At 44.2% G+C, this 13,528-nt stretch overlaps 1 protein-coding gene across 1 annotated transcript in view; it reads left to right on the top strand.

Moving 5' to 3' along the window:
- Positions 1-12,923, top strand: part of corin (corin, serine peptidase) — a gene marked incomplete in the record, with an annotated part of 26,042 nt that extends 13,119 nt beyond the window's left edge. The window contains 16 exon segments of the mRNA XM_014330776.2: positions 650-760; positions 1,310-1,432; positions 1,898-2,005; positions 2,844-3,075; positions 3,181-3,323; positions 3,414-3,521; positions 3,633-3,746; positions 3,849-3,959; positions 4,310-4,433; positions 5,117-5,245; positions 5,493-5,542; positions 6,709-6,895; positions 6,971-7,133; positions 7,211-7,319; positions 8,766-8,899; positions 8,984-12,923. Of these exon segments, the coding sequence (XP_014186262.1) occupies positions 650-760; positions 1,310-1,432; positions 1,898-2,005; positions 2,844-3,075; positions 3,181-3,323; positions 3,414-3,521; positions 3,633-3,746; positions 3,849-3,959; positions 4,310-4,433; positions 5,117-5,245; positions 5,493-5,542; positions 6,709-6,895; positions 6,971-7,133; positions 7,211-7,319; positions 8,766-8,899; positions 8,984-9,166 (2,129 nt within the window).
- Positions 12,924-13,528: the final 605 nt, after the last annotated feature.

The raw sequence follows: 13,528 nt of genomic DNA, 5'->3' as shown, positions 1-13,528 counted from the left end.
GAAGCCAGTTATCATTCCTGAGGCAATGCAACATATGTAACTGGTCAGCTAAATTACAGGAACGCCACAAAGCTAAATGTCATTAAAAGTGGAGCTGCTCTGCTCATTTTTACCTTTTGTATTTCTGTTCTTCATACACTACAGTAGCTTTACATGAGTTCAAAATCAACTTTTTAAAAAGTATTATTTTGGACCTCTGTGCAGCCATCAGTTCATCCTCTGTCTCGAACAAACTTTAGCTCCTCTTTAAAGCCACCTATCTTCTAAATGATATCCCTCACCAGCAGAAGGATATAACAGTATCTAATCCCTCTCTGGGACACTAAAGATCCAGGATAGGGACAAAAGGGAGCACTTAGAGCATTAAATCAATCAAATTTCTGAGTCTCATCATTTCAAATCGTGTCTTTGTATCCCTATCCTTTAAAGGCTTTAACTGTAATGTTGTACACAGTGACCTAGCTTTTTCAGGAAATGGCTAACCCAAACCTTTTACTGACCGTAATGGAAGACTTAAACTCATTTCATTATTACAATCGCAAACTCTAAGTGAATTCAATGCTGTTAATAGAACATTAGCTCAGTCCAGACTCTGGAGGTCGTTCATGTTATTTATTTTATCTGAGTGTAGCTAATTGTATGTTTACAGTGTGTGATGTGGCCCGGGAGCACCGGTGTGGTGATGGGCGCTGCGTGTCCAGAGACTGGCTCTGCGATGGGGACCACGACTGTCTGGACAAGAGCGACGAACTCAACTGCTGTGAGTGACAGCTGGCTTAGCTTTGAGACATCAGTCATGTTTATAAATCTAAAGTTGTGTTCAAATTGATATTTAATTGATTAGGAAAATAGTAGCCATGGTAACTCCTGACTTTTTCCATAGACAACCACAGAAGGATTTAAACTAAGAAACGAGAGGTTTAACCTTCTTGATTCGCTCATAATTTAAACAACTTACTACTTACACTTTGTTTGCTACTGGTTGTTCCCATTTTCACAGCTCACTGAGCTCAGCAACACTTTCCAGTGGTACACACTGCCCTCTGGTGGTGCTTTCATGTGGTGCACTACCAAAAAACAGCATCTTTGGATCAGTTAAAAGAAAAAAAATGGAACTGCAGCAGGAACAAATGTACACATAGAGGAAAGGACTGAATAGTGAATGTGAAGAAAGCTTTAGTCTGCCTCACATGGTTTCCACTCCGAGGGAAACGTGACAACTTGTGAGCGCTCAGCTGATTTACTGCTGTGTCACATGTTACTATAACTCATCAAAAATGACAGTAAGTGTGTGTGTGTGTGTTTGCAGCTTGTAAGAGTCAGGGTCTGCTGGAGTGCAGGAACGGTCAGTGCATTCCTTCTGCGTTTCGCTGCGACGGCGAGGACGACTGCAAAGATGGCAGCGATGAAGACAACTGCACCGTAGACCAGAGTGAGACTCACAAAATCACACTAAAAGAAAGTTCAGACAAACGAACCTTTTGACCATAAAAGCTGTTATAAAAGACAGAAGATCATTCAGATGAACAAACATCTCACACATGACTTGGTAAATCTTAGATCCCTAATGACTAAGATAATAATTCATGTTCACAGCTAATCACATCCTAATCGTCACCACAAGACACTTTTATTCATAAAGCAGCTTTCCTGCACAGAGGCAGATTCTTAAAACTTAAAACAAGTTACAGGAGCCAAACTGTTATATATACTGACTGTTCTTCAAGCTAGACACAGTTCATTAGCTATCAGGTTGATTGGTTTGACTCACTTTGTAAAGTCTCAGCTTCTGCCTGCATGTCACCCTGTCCCAGCAATGCTCCTCTGTCACACATCTCCAACATCCTATTTCCAGTGTTTCCACTATAGCGCCTTACGTGTGTGTGTGTGTGTCCAGGTCAGGGTGGATGTGTTCCCGGTCAGCCCAGCTGTATTGCCACTTCCTGTCAGCCCATGTGTGCTGGCGGCAACGCCGTGTGCGACCCACAAAGCAACAGCAGCTGCAGTGAGTCATCAACAAACTGTCCTCACAAAGATAAATCTGACAAGTATCATACCTGGATTTACTTTTTAAGTTTGGCTGTAAAATTACAAAAAACGCATCTTTCAGTTTCTAGTTGAATTTTCTATTTAACCCAAAATGAAGAGTTACAGTAATGAGGTGCACAGATGGTAAAATCCAGGCGCTGATGCCTCTGTGTTCACACAGCAGCACCTTCTGAATCCAATATCCTAATCTGATGCTCCGAATCGCCCAGTGAAGCTTGTGCCTGCTACATCTGTGAGGCTCCATTAATGCCGACCCATATCCTCATGTTTAGGAACAACATCTGCTTCATCCAGATGATGTTTTTTTTGTTTTGTTTTTAAAGATTGTTTCAGCATGATGATGGCAAACAAATCATTTTGCTCATATTTCAAAAGCAGGTCTCTGTAGGAAAAGAGTCTGACTGTTAAACTGTCCTGTCTGCAGGTCAGACCTGTCTGAAAACATCTGGAGCTTTATCAGATGAAAAACACAATAAAGGAAGTCCAGAGCTTTGAGCAGCTGGAATTCTGTATGAAGCAGAAACATTTAGCTCCTGAGGAAATGGTGTCATCAGTCCCCACACACTTACATGTTCACATATTCCTACATGACTTTAAAAACATTCTGCACTGCGTGTTTACTTCTTTTTACTTCTTAGCTTTTAATTACCTTCTAACTTACAGGCTGAAGTTGATTCATGCTTGGATGTATTTTAAACCTAAAAATGGAAGTTAGTCATGTCGTATGCATTATGTGGGTGACAGTGAGTAGGTTCCCTCTCGTATTAGTCTTCACTCTGCGCTCTGTGTCCCAGCTCGCTGTGAGCCAATCAGCCTGGAGCTGTGTATGAATCTGCCCTACAACCTCACCAGCTTCCCCAACTACCTGGGTCACCTGTCCCAGAGAGAGAGCTCCGTGTCCTGGGAGTCCTCTCTCTTCCCCGCTTTGGTCCAGACCGGCTGCTACCAGTACCTAATGTTCTACGCCTGCACGCTGCTGGTACCAAAGTGTGACCCGGTCAGCCTGCAGAGGGTGCCGCCCTGCAGGTCAGCGCACAGTCAGCTAGTTAATCATCACTTTATTCCTCTGGAAGGTTTCAGATACCTTTCCTCTCTCCTTCTCTCACTCTGTCCTCACCTCTCGCCCTGCAGGTCGTTGTGTCGTAGTGCAAAGGAGAAGTGTGAGTCGGTGCTCAGCATTGTGGGATTGCAGTGGCCGGAAGACTCAGACTGCAGTCAGTTTCCAGAGGAGGGAGGAAACACAACCTGCCTGCTGCCAGAGGCCGGAGTCGACGGTACACTCAGTTTGTCCCGAAGACGGTCGCTGAAACTTTCTGCTCCTAAAACTAAAATCTTCTGTTTAATGTGTGTTTTCGTGATGACAGAGTGCTCTCCGAGCCACTTCAAGTGCAGGTCAGGTCGCTGCGTGCTGGCAAGCAAACGCTGTGACGGACACCTGGACTGTGACGACCACAGCGACGAGGACAACTGCGGTGAGTCATGTCAGAGTCATCGAGGCCGCCGCGGCCTCATCGAGACGAATGCTTCAGCAGTTTAGTGCAGCATGATGATGATCATCATGATCTCACCTTTCTGTGTGTCAGGCTGCTCTGAGCGTGCTCTGTGGGAGTGTCCCGGCAGCACAGTCTGCATTAAAGCCAGCATGATCTGCGATGGGTTCCCAGACTGCCCCCAGCTGGTGGACGAGACCAACTGCTGTAAGACTCCCTGATGTTGATGTTATTATGTTTTGTTCTGCGCTGGGCGAATAAACACCTTCCCGACTGTATTATTAATGATATCCATTCATATTTCCTCAGCGGTGTGCAGGGATAACGAGCTTTCCTGCAACAACCATCAGTGTGTCCATCGCACTCTGTGGTGTGATGGAAAGAAGCACTGCTCAGACAGCTCCGACGAATGGAACTGCGGTAGGATAGTCCCACTTTTAAAACGCTGGGTTGTTCTTTAAAATGTTAACAGGGACACCTGAGTGCAGCTTTGGTCCTTCTACTTTTCATCCTGCAAAATCAATCTCTGTGTCTGCTTATTTATACATTCACTAACTATTGATAATGATGAAAGAGCAGAGAGTATTTGTAGTAGGAAGCTGTGTATCATCTGCGTAAAGTGAAGTTCAACATGATAAAGTTGCACAGGGAACATTTATTTACTGGTTTTAAAAAAAGGAATTTCGGACGTGACTTCTAAATATTTTACAGTATTTCGTCTCCGATGAGTATTTACAACACAAACATGCACTGATCTGTTCTCTCTGCAGTGTCTCTGTCCGATCGATCGGGCTCTGTGCTGACGGTGTTTAAGACGGCGGCAGAGTATCAGGTCTGTGCAGATGAGTGGAACGACGAGCTGAGCGAACTGACCTGCAACCAGCTGGGACTAGGGTAAGGTTAGTAACACACGCACACGTTATTAAAGACTTTCTTCACATTCAAATATTTTTATTTATGATGTGGAGAGAAATGAGACGAGTCCCCAAAGTGTAAAGTAAAAACATCCAGTTGGACTTCCTGTCTTGTGTTTCCCCGCCTGGCTGACCAGCTCCTTGATATTCGTTCAGAATCTCACCTCCGACTCCAGCTGCATCATCCCGGACTGCAGCTGACAGACTCAAACTGTCCTCCGCTCTGAAAATCAGTTCTGAGACGGTTCAGTTACTGCAGTTCAGAACAGTGGAGTTGGAGTCTGCCCTTGGGATGAGAAACTGACTGGAGACACGTTATTCTGAGGGAAACTCTAAATACATACACAAACCACCTAAAAGTAGTTTTTAGACGTGCACTGCAGGCATTGATCTTTGTAGACATTACCCAGAGGAGCTGGAGGTGAAAACAGATGTCTGACTCACAGATGGGCTTCATCCTGTCAGATTTATCCTTGTAAAAGTAATTATTTGTGGATTTATTCTGTGAGAATAGAGCAGGTAATTGTCAGGTGAATTCGGCGTTCTGTCTCGTGCACACTCCACCCAGACAGCTTCACTGACCTAAAGCAAACACATTGTTTCCTGCAGTGTGAGCATTTCTGACTTTCTGATGGAATAAGCATATTGTGTTTGTCTCTGCAGGGTTCCCTCCTCTGTTTCCAGGGTGCCCGATCAGCCCGGCGTCCAAGGCCGTCGACGCTGGTTACACGTCCACCCCGAGTGGCACCAGAGGAACGGTTCTGCTCTGCAGGCCCGGCTGGAAAAGAGAAGGTAAGAAGCTTGTGGTGAGTCGGTCAAAGAGACCAAACTGAGGCTAATTTAATAAGAGGGCCTCAGTCCAGCACTGAGTCTGTCTGCCGGTCACTGATGTTAAAAACTGTCTGCAGTATCTGGGCTGAGCCCATCAGGCAGGAAACAGGACACCTGTTCAGGCAGGATGATGGCCTGGCTGCTTTAATTACTGTGAGCTGGTGTCAGTGATGTGTTTATAACAGATGTTTCTCTGTCTGTCCTGCAGTCATGCGTGTCACTCCAGGCAGAGAGTTTCAGTCCTGTGTACCAGAGAAGGTAAGCCTTCTTCTTTTATCCCTTACTTACTGATTTCTCTCAAATCAGTGTGTTTGTAGAAGCATGTTAAAGTCGACGTGTTTAACTTTTCCCTCACAGTCTGGTGGTGGATGCTCATAAAATAATTATGAGGTCAATAATGGTGCGCTAAGGTTTTTTTTCTGCTCTGGCTCTGCATGATGTCACAGAGAGCATCTATATCGTTATCTCTGATGTTCCAGCCATTCAGGGTTTGACTTATAAAGGATGGAGCTAAAAATGCCTGTTTTTAAGGGGCTGTGCAAAGGCCCAGTGTGAGACAAAGAAGTGTGATTTTGAAGCTACTGTAGTTGAGTTGAAGAGTCAAACGGAGGCACTTTGCATGAGCAGGAGTAGATCAGCACTGTCACTCCTCCTGCTACCAACAGATGGAGCTCAAATTTAAAAGTTTAATCTCAAAAACTGTCAAAGCAGCCACATTCAGTCACAGTCACTTATACAGCGTTATGTATGAGGTCCAGCTGTTGATCAGCATCAACAGCTGGACCTGCACTCAAGGTTTAAGTGTAGTTTGGTATTTTGGAGTTCAGCCGTCCAGCTGCTGTCTGACAGATGTTGACTGTCAGATTACAGAGATGGTCAGCTCCTGACCAATTATACCGCGTTCTCTGTCACAACCTGCAGGTTGTCTGTAGGTTGACTGAAGCAGACATAACAATTATAGATTGTATAAACCACACCGTGAAGCAGAGGCCTCGCCATTTTAAAGCCTGAAGTGACGATCTGTTAGTACAATTAACCACACACCAGATATATCAATATTATTATTATCAATATTATTATTATTTATCAGATAATTGCATTAAAAATGCTTCAAAAAGGCTCCAACTGTACAAACACAGCTCAGGAACTCAAGTCGCCGTCCTGCTGTCAGCCAAAGAGGCCACGCCCCCACGAATATAACTTTAATAATTAACACGGCATCAGAGACCAAAGCCGTTTTCTGTATTAGGCTGTAAACATGTTTGTTTCTGGTGTAAAGTGGACATTTAACACGGGAGTCTATGTGGGCTGTTGCCCTTTTGGAGCCTCAAGTGGACGTTGGAGGAACTGCAGGCTGTGAGGTTGCTGGTTGGCTGTGACGGCTCATCATAAACAAATCCAGTTTGTCTCTTTGTTGCCGTCAGAGTGCGGTCTACGCCAGGCGGTGGGCCTTCACCCTCACAGGAAGAAGCGGATTCTGGGTGGCCGGGTGTCCCGGCGGGGGGCGTGGCCCTGGCAGTGCTCGCTGCAGAGCGGTCAGAGCGGACACGTCTGCGGCTGCGTCCTCATCGCCCGGAAGTGGGCTCTGACAGTCGCACACTGCTTCGAGGGGTAAGGCTTCAGGGTGTGTCGTCAGTGAGCCACATTTTATTTTAACCTCACACACTAACGGTGTGTGCGTCACAGGAGAGAGAGTGCAGACCTGTGGAAGGTGGTGCTGGGCATTAACAACCTGGACCACCCAGGAGCTCACAGTCAGAGCCGAGGGGTGCGCTCCATCATCGTACACCCGCGCTACAACCGGGCGGTGGTGGACTACGACATCAGTATAGTGGAGCTGGACTCTGAGGTCAGAGCGTGCTGCTGCACAGGATCGAGTATCAGCTGTAATCGCACTGGACTGATGAGGCGTGTTAATGTTTGCAGATTGAGGAGACGACCTTCGTCAGACCGGTGTGTCTTCCTCAGCCGGGCCAGCTGCCTTTACCCGACTCCTACTGTTACATCACCGGCTGGGGTCACATGGGCAACAGGAGTGAGTACACACACACTTCACTCTTTGGCCGTATCCTAACCTTAGACTAAACTCGCTTTTTGTACTTGCAGCACAAGTAGGCACGCACACACTTTGTTTGTTTGAAACACAAATCTTTCAATCATTTTTCGTCTACCAGAGTTTTATTCTCGTCACGCAGAGTCGGTGCATTTAGACTTTGCAGAGTCCTGCTCTCTGTCTTCATCTGCTGGTTGAAAAACATCAGGCTGGCAGCTCTTTTTGAAAGCAGAAAGAATGAGCCGAGTCAGAGAGTTTCTGCCCTCATTATTCAGATTCACTCTGAGAGAGAGTGGATGTAACTCAGTTTCTCATGCTGCTCTGTGCTCAAGCGCTCTAAATCTAGACTCCATCACCGCGAAAGTTACATAAACTTGAAATCATGCAGCTTGGTTTGAAACTAAAAGAAAGAAAGTGTACTTTATTGATCCCCATGGGGAAATTCCTCTCTGCATTTAACCCATTCACTCAGTGAAGCAGTGGGCAGCCATTGGGCGCCCGGGGAGCAGTGTGTAGGGTACCTGAGGGGAGCTGTTCAGGGGAATCGAACCCCGACCTTCCGATCATGGGGCCACCACTCTACCTACTGAGCTATCCCTGCCCCCTTTCCTGTCCCTGTCTTGAAACTACAAACCTTTCCTGGATGCCGCATCCAGGAAAGAGTTTAATGAAACTGATGTTTCATTAAACTCTCAAACTAGTTTCATTCATTTCAGATTAGCTAGCAGTTAAGCAAGAAGACTCTTCGCGTAGTTTACCAAAGATATTGTGTGGATTGAAATGTGACGAGCTCGGAGCGCGTCTGGTCTCACTGTTGCACCCACACGTGTGTCACAGGACCGACGCCGATCCTGGGAATGCTCCAGGCGTGGCCGGGTCGCGTTCCAGCTCCGATGCAGCTGCTGCAGCTGGTTGTTTCCACTCAGGAAAATATTTGAGATTCCACCAGATACACACCAGCATGTTTCAGAAGGGTCACACAGGTGGCTCCAAAAATAACACCAAGTCTATCGTTTTTATCCTATTTTCACCTCAGTCTCTATAATCATAATCATAATCTGCCTTTTCACTCAATTTAAGTGCTCAAAATGCTTTCTACTCCACGTCTCAATCACCTAATCCTGCACTCATGCAGTGATTTTATGTACGCCTAGGCAGCTTTTACATTTACACACTTAGACACCAGTGGATGCATCAGGGGCAACTCGGAGTTCATTTTTATGTCCAAGGACACTTGGAACTAACAAAACGACATAAAAGACGTGCTTTTGTTAGTCGCCAAGAGCGTCCTCCGTGTGAAAACAGCGCTCATTCCTTCTGATCTTTGAGCTTTAACGTCCTTTGAAAGGAAAGCTCAGAGTACTTCGAGAGCCTGAGCACTCTTATTATATTTAAAGCCTCCTCTTCATCCTGTGTGTTTGTGTGCAGTGCCCTTTAAACTGCAGGAAGGGGAGGTCCGGATCATCTCTTTGTCTCAGTGTCAGTCCTACTTCGACATGAAGACCATCACTCCCAGAATGCTTTGTGCCGGCTATGAAGCTGGAACCGTCGACTCCTGCATGGTAACATCTGCACCAGTCCAGCATGAAGTACCGAGGCCACACAGTTTCTCAGTGTGTGTGTGTTTAACGTGTGTGTGTGTTCAGGGTGACAGCGGCGGCCCACTGGTGTGTGAGGAGAGCAGCGGTCGCTGGACGCTGTTCGGCCTGACGTCGTGGGGCAGCGTGTGCTTCAGTAAAGTGCTCGGACCCGGGGTTTACAGCAACGTCACGCACTTCACCCCCTGGATCCAACAGCAGATCTACATCCACACATACCTGACCGACTGACACATACGCTCACTCACCTGACACTTCCTGCTCCAAGCTCTCATTCATTCCAGAAGGAAGTGATGTCATCATCAGCCACAACGCACGTTCAGTTCCTTAACCTGTGCCTATACTGATAGCCTTCAGACGCTGTGTGAGCAGCAGCTGATGTTGTCGGTGATTGAAAGTTACATCCATACAATCAGTCACTGAACTCTGATCTTATTGTTTTCATTACTCGACACATTCAAACCTACAAACATCACAGAAACAAAAACATAACCTCTGTGACGGTTAACCAACGCTCAGTGCTTCATGCTGGACTTTATACTAAGATACTTTTAAATTATGTAGTTCGAACCAACCGTTAAACTTCCTGGGGCTGAAAAAACGACGAAGCGTCAAAGACGGCAGTTCCTCTGCTGGGCTTCATCTCAGCTAACTGAAGTCACAGAAAACACCCAGGACACTTTCACTTTTCAATTCAATTTATTTCAGTTCAACTTTATTTATATAGAACCAAATCACAACAACAGATACATCAAGATGCTTTATATTGTAAGGTAAACAGTAAAGTCTGTTTAAACTCTGGTTAAACTCCATCATGAGACATTCAGCAGTGGTTTCATTTCACAGCTTTTGCTTCTGTCACAAACTACACTATCCTCACACAGACCTAACAACTGCTCAAAGAAGTGTATCCCCAGATCAGCTGGTGAGTGGTTACTGGAGTTGGATGGGTGAAACTGGTTAAAAAGATGCTGCTCAAAACCTCTAGTTTGACCAGTTCAACCAGTCCAAGCCAAACAGATTGCAAAGGTTGCATCGAAGCTTGTCTGCAACTGCTCACCAAGCAGAAGGAAAACGTAAAAGTGTGATGTTTGACGTGCAGTCGGCGAGTAGTTGCAGGTTGGAGGTTGCGAACCAGCCTCCAGGCCTGTGTGAGAGAGGACTTAGAGCAGTAGTTCAAACTCAACATTGTGATGTTCATGTGTATCAGATGGCACATGGTCTGTTACTCCATAAACTACTTTTTCAAACTTTAAATCAGCATTAAAGCAGAAAAACTCCATTTCACAGTCATTTTCTCCGGCTACTTTGCCAGAAATACTCCTCAAGATTTCTGAAGAACATTGTCTTAAGGAGGAGCTAAAACAGCTTGTTTCAGACATGGCCCAGTATAAGTTAAAGAAGGATTATTATAAAGTGTGACTCATGCACAGCTACTCTAGAAACATCAAGGAATACATATATGGAGCTGGAAATGAGCAGGATAGATTCACTTACTTACCTAACTCATTAATCCCTATTTTAAAAATTATTTAATAACAGCAATTAACAGATTAATGATAGTTTTGCAGCTGTGATACAAAATTGTGTTTGTGTTAAACATCCTGTAAGCAGAAGCTAAATCTGCTATTTCAGAGAAGATTGAGGACTGTTTCCCGGACAGTAGCTGTGAAACCGAACATTTTAATGATATTAAGGCGTTTAGCGCTGAAGCTGCTAAAACAGACCAGCCGAGCACTCATTTTCCCACAATGCTTCACTCTATAGTGCCTAGCAGTAAAAAAAAAAGAAACAAAACAAAAACAAAAACAAATTTGTTACTTGTACAATGTCGTACTGTACGTGTGTGTGTGAGTGTAAGCTGCTGTGTGAGCGTCAGAAAGTGCTTCAAACCACACTGGCAATTTATATCGGGCAACTTTGATGGTCAACATGTAACTTTGTTCTCGCGGCTGCTAGTTACATTTATTTTCTTTCAGACAGAAACCTGTAACTGACCCCCCCGACCCCAGTCGTGCTGTATAATGGCACATGAAGATGTAACACAAGCTTTATTTTTGTATATAGCATACACCGATGTAGTTTTAAGCTGTGTTTATTCATGTTTGTTTACGATAATGAAAAATCAGAGGTGAAGTTAGAACAATGCAGATCATTAGCCTTTAAAGTTTCTGGCTTACAGATATATCGTTAGTAACGTAAACAGTTAATAACACGCTTATTATAAATGATAAATCAGGGGACTTGAAGTAAAGTTTTACCCAGTTTTTATCTAAAAGTAACCTAAATGTTCATCAAAGTGGATAAAGCGCAAAAAAGCAAATATTTAAACTGCCTGTGAAGTATAACTTTAATGTATTGCTAATGTGGAAACATTAGTGTTAATCCAAATGTTAACATAAGACTTATGAGCTTTATCTCATGTATCAGACGGTCAGACTGTAGTTTAAAGCTAGCAGACTCACTAACACAAACGATTAACTGCCAAATTAGCGCCAGCTAGATTACGAAGCACAAATGTAGCACAGTATAGAGCGTTTAATGATGTGTTTTCATAGCGTTAGCACTAAGCTACATTAGCTTTTGCTGTGTATTTACAAGCCGTTTAGGTCCAACTGTTCAACAGTAACAGTTTTCACACCGTAGCTGAACTAGAAGGAGGAAAAAAGTTATTAAGACTTCATTAAAACTCACAACAGACGGTTTGTTTGCAGTTTACGTGTCTTGACGGCGTTTTTTTAGATGACTCTTCAAACATGGAGAGGGTTGGGGGAAAAAAATGGTTGAATTTTCTTTGTTGCAGTACTCCGAGTGATCACCGGGGTGTTGCCTCTATTTACATACACATGTTTACCACATTTATGCTTTAAGCTAACTGCCTCACACTGAATTCACTGAAATATTAATGGTAACTGTTTTTGTTTGTTTGCCTCATATGTGTGACAAAAATACTCACACAGACAGCAAAGAAGCATCAATACAACAGAGTAAAACCCTAACTCATACTGAGGCCTCAGTCACACAGGCCTAGAGACACTCAGCAACCTCTGGTCACAGGGGGAAACGTGTATTCCTCAATCGGTTGGCAAGTGGTTGCTAGCTGTTGCCAGGTGAAATCAGTCACAACAAAGGTGAACCACCAAAAATGTCCACGTGATGGTTGGTTGTTAGCAGTTTGCAGTGACTCCTTCTAATTTGTCTGCAAGACATATTCTCATTTTTCCCTGGCACACAGTGGTTGCCCGGTGGTTGCCAACCAGTCTCTAGGCCTTGTGACTGGAGCCTTAGACTTCTGGGAGATCTGGTGGAGCTAGTGGACATGCAGGCGGTGATTCCTGTTTTTCTCCACCAGAGGCTCCAAAAGGCTGAATGCTGGTCATAATACACCCTGCAGTTATCTGGGCTTTTGTTTCAGAAAGCAGGTTTAGTGAAAACTCTGAGTTTGTTAAACCTGAGACATAAGTTTAAAACAAAGGTGGAAATGTTTCACTCATCGTGTCCACTAATGAATAATTGGAGGCTGTGAATTTGTTTCACTTGGCGAGATCAACATTTTAGCACTTCTCCCCATTTTGACTCCCTGTTAACCCAGTGGAAGAGTTGCCCAACGAATTGCCCCGTTGACCTTCTGTGCTGAGGTCGGACTCACATCCAGAACATTCCAAGTTGCTGCTGCTGATGTTGTTTTGTGTGTTTGGTTTTTTAAGAGTATTTTTCTACAGCGTTTTGTATGTCATGCTTCTTACACAGGGCTGTCAGTGTGTGTGTGTATGTGTGTGTGTGAGCACACAGTCACATGTACGGACTGTGTGTTTGTTTCTTCCTGATTTAGCTGTTATGACTTTGTTATCATGATGATGATGATGAGTAATGTTTGATTATATGGATTCAAATGCTTTATGGACAGACTGTAGCCTTTAATGTTTGTGTAAACAGTGAATATTTGGTTTATATCATCTTGTATCACACTAATAAACGTATACACACACTCTCTCCTCTGTGTGTGTTTGACCTAAAGTGCTCTAAACGCAAGTCATGAAAGGTTTGTCGAGGGTTATGTTTAGATTAAGTAATGTGCGACTGCATATGTGACTCACGGCGTGTCTGCAGAGGCGTCACGTCTCTTTCCACTTCCTCTAGTCCAGAAAAAGAGATAAATAATGGAGATGTTGAGTGTCAGAAGTATCTTTAGATGGAGATTAAATAGAATGTGCTCAGACTGGAGAACTGTGCTCTGGTAATAATAAAAAGCCTTAAAAACACACTTTGGTTTAGTTAAAGACAAGCACCGTCCCAATAGGCTTGCTACACAAACAGGTGCACATTTTTATCAATTGTGCTTCCTTCAAAAGCTGCCTGGAGTTAGTTGTGTGGGTTGTAGAGGGTCCCTTCCCCAATAAATAAAGACAGAGAAAGTCTGTTAGCTGACAAAGACTGAGCACAGAAACCACACTTCAACTGCAATTACAATGTGTGAATGTGTTGCTTTGCTTACAAAGTATTTCAAACACAAGCTCAGTGATAACAAATATTCTCTAAAAACCCAGGAGATCATTTAAATCCAAGCAAACTGTCTATGAACAGATGAAACCC

The sequence above is a fragment of the Haplochromis burtoni genome, unplaced genomic scaffold (assembly GCF_018398535.1).
Source record: "Haplochromis burtoni strain Fernald_Lab_line unplaced genomic scaffold, NCSU_Asbu1 Contig_921, whole genome shotgun sequence".
In the NCBI taxonomy this organism is placed as follows: Eukaryota; Metazoa; Chordata; class Actinopteri; order Cichliformes; family Cichlidae; genus Haplochromis; species Haplochromis burtoni.
Note: the sequence above shows the minus strand (reverse complement) of the source record. Positions and strands in the feature narration are given on the sequence as shown.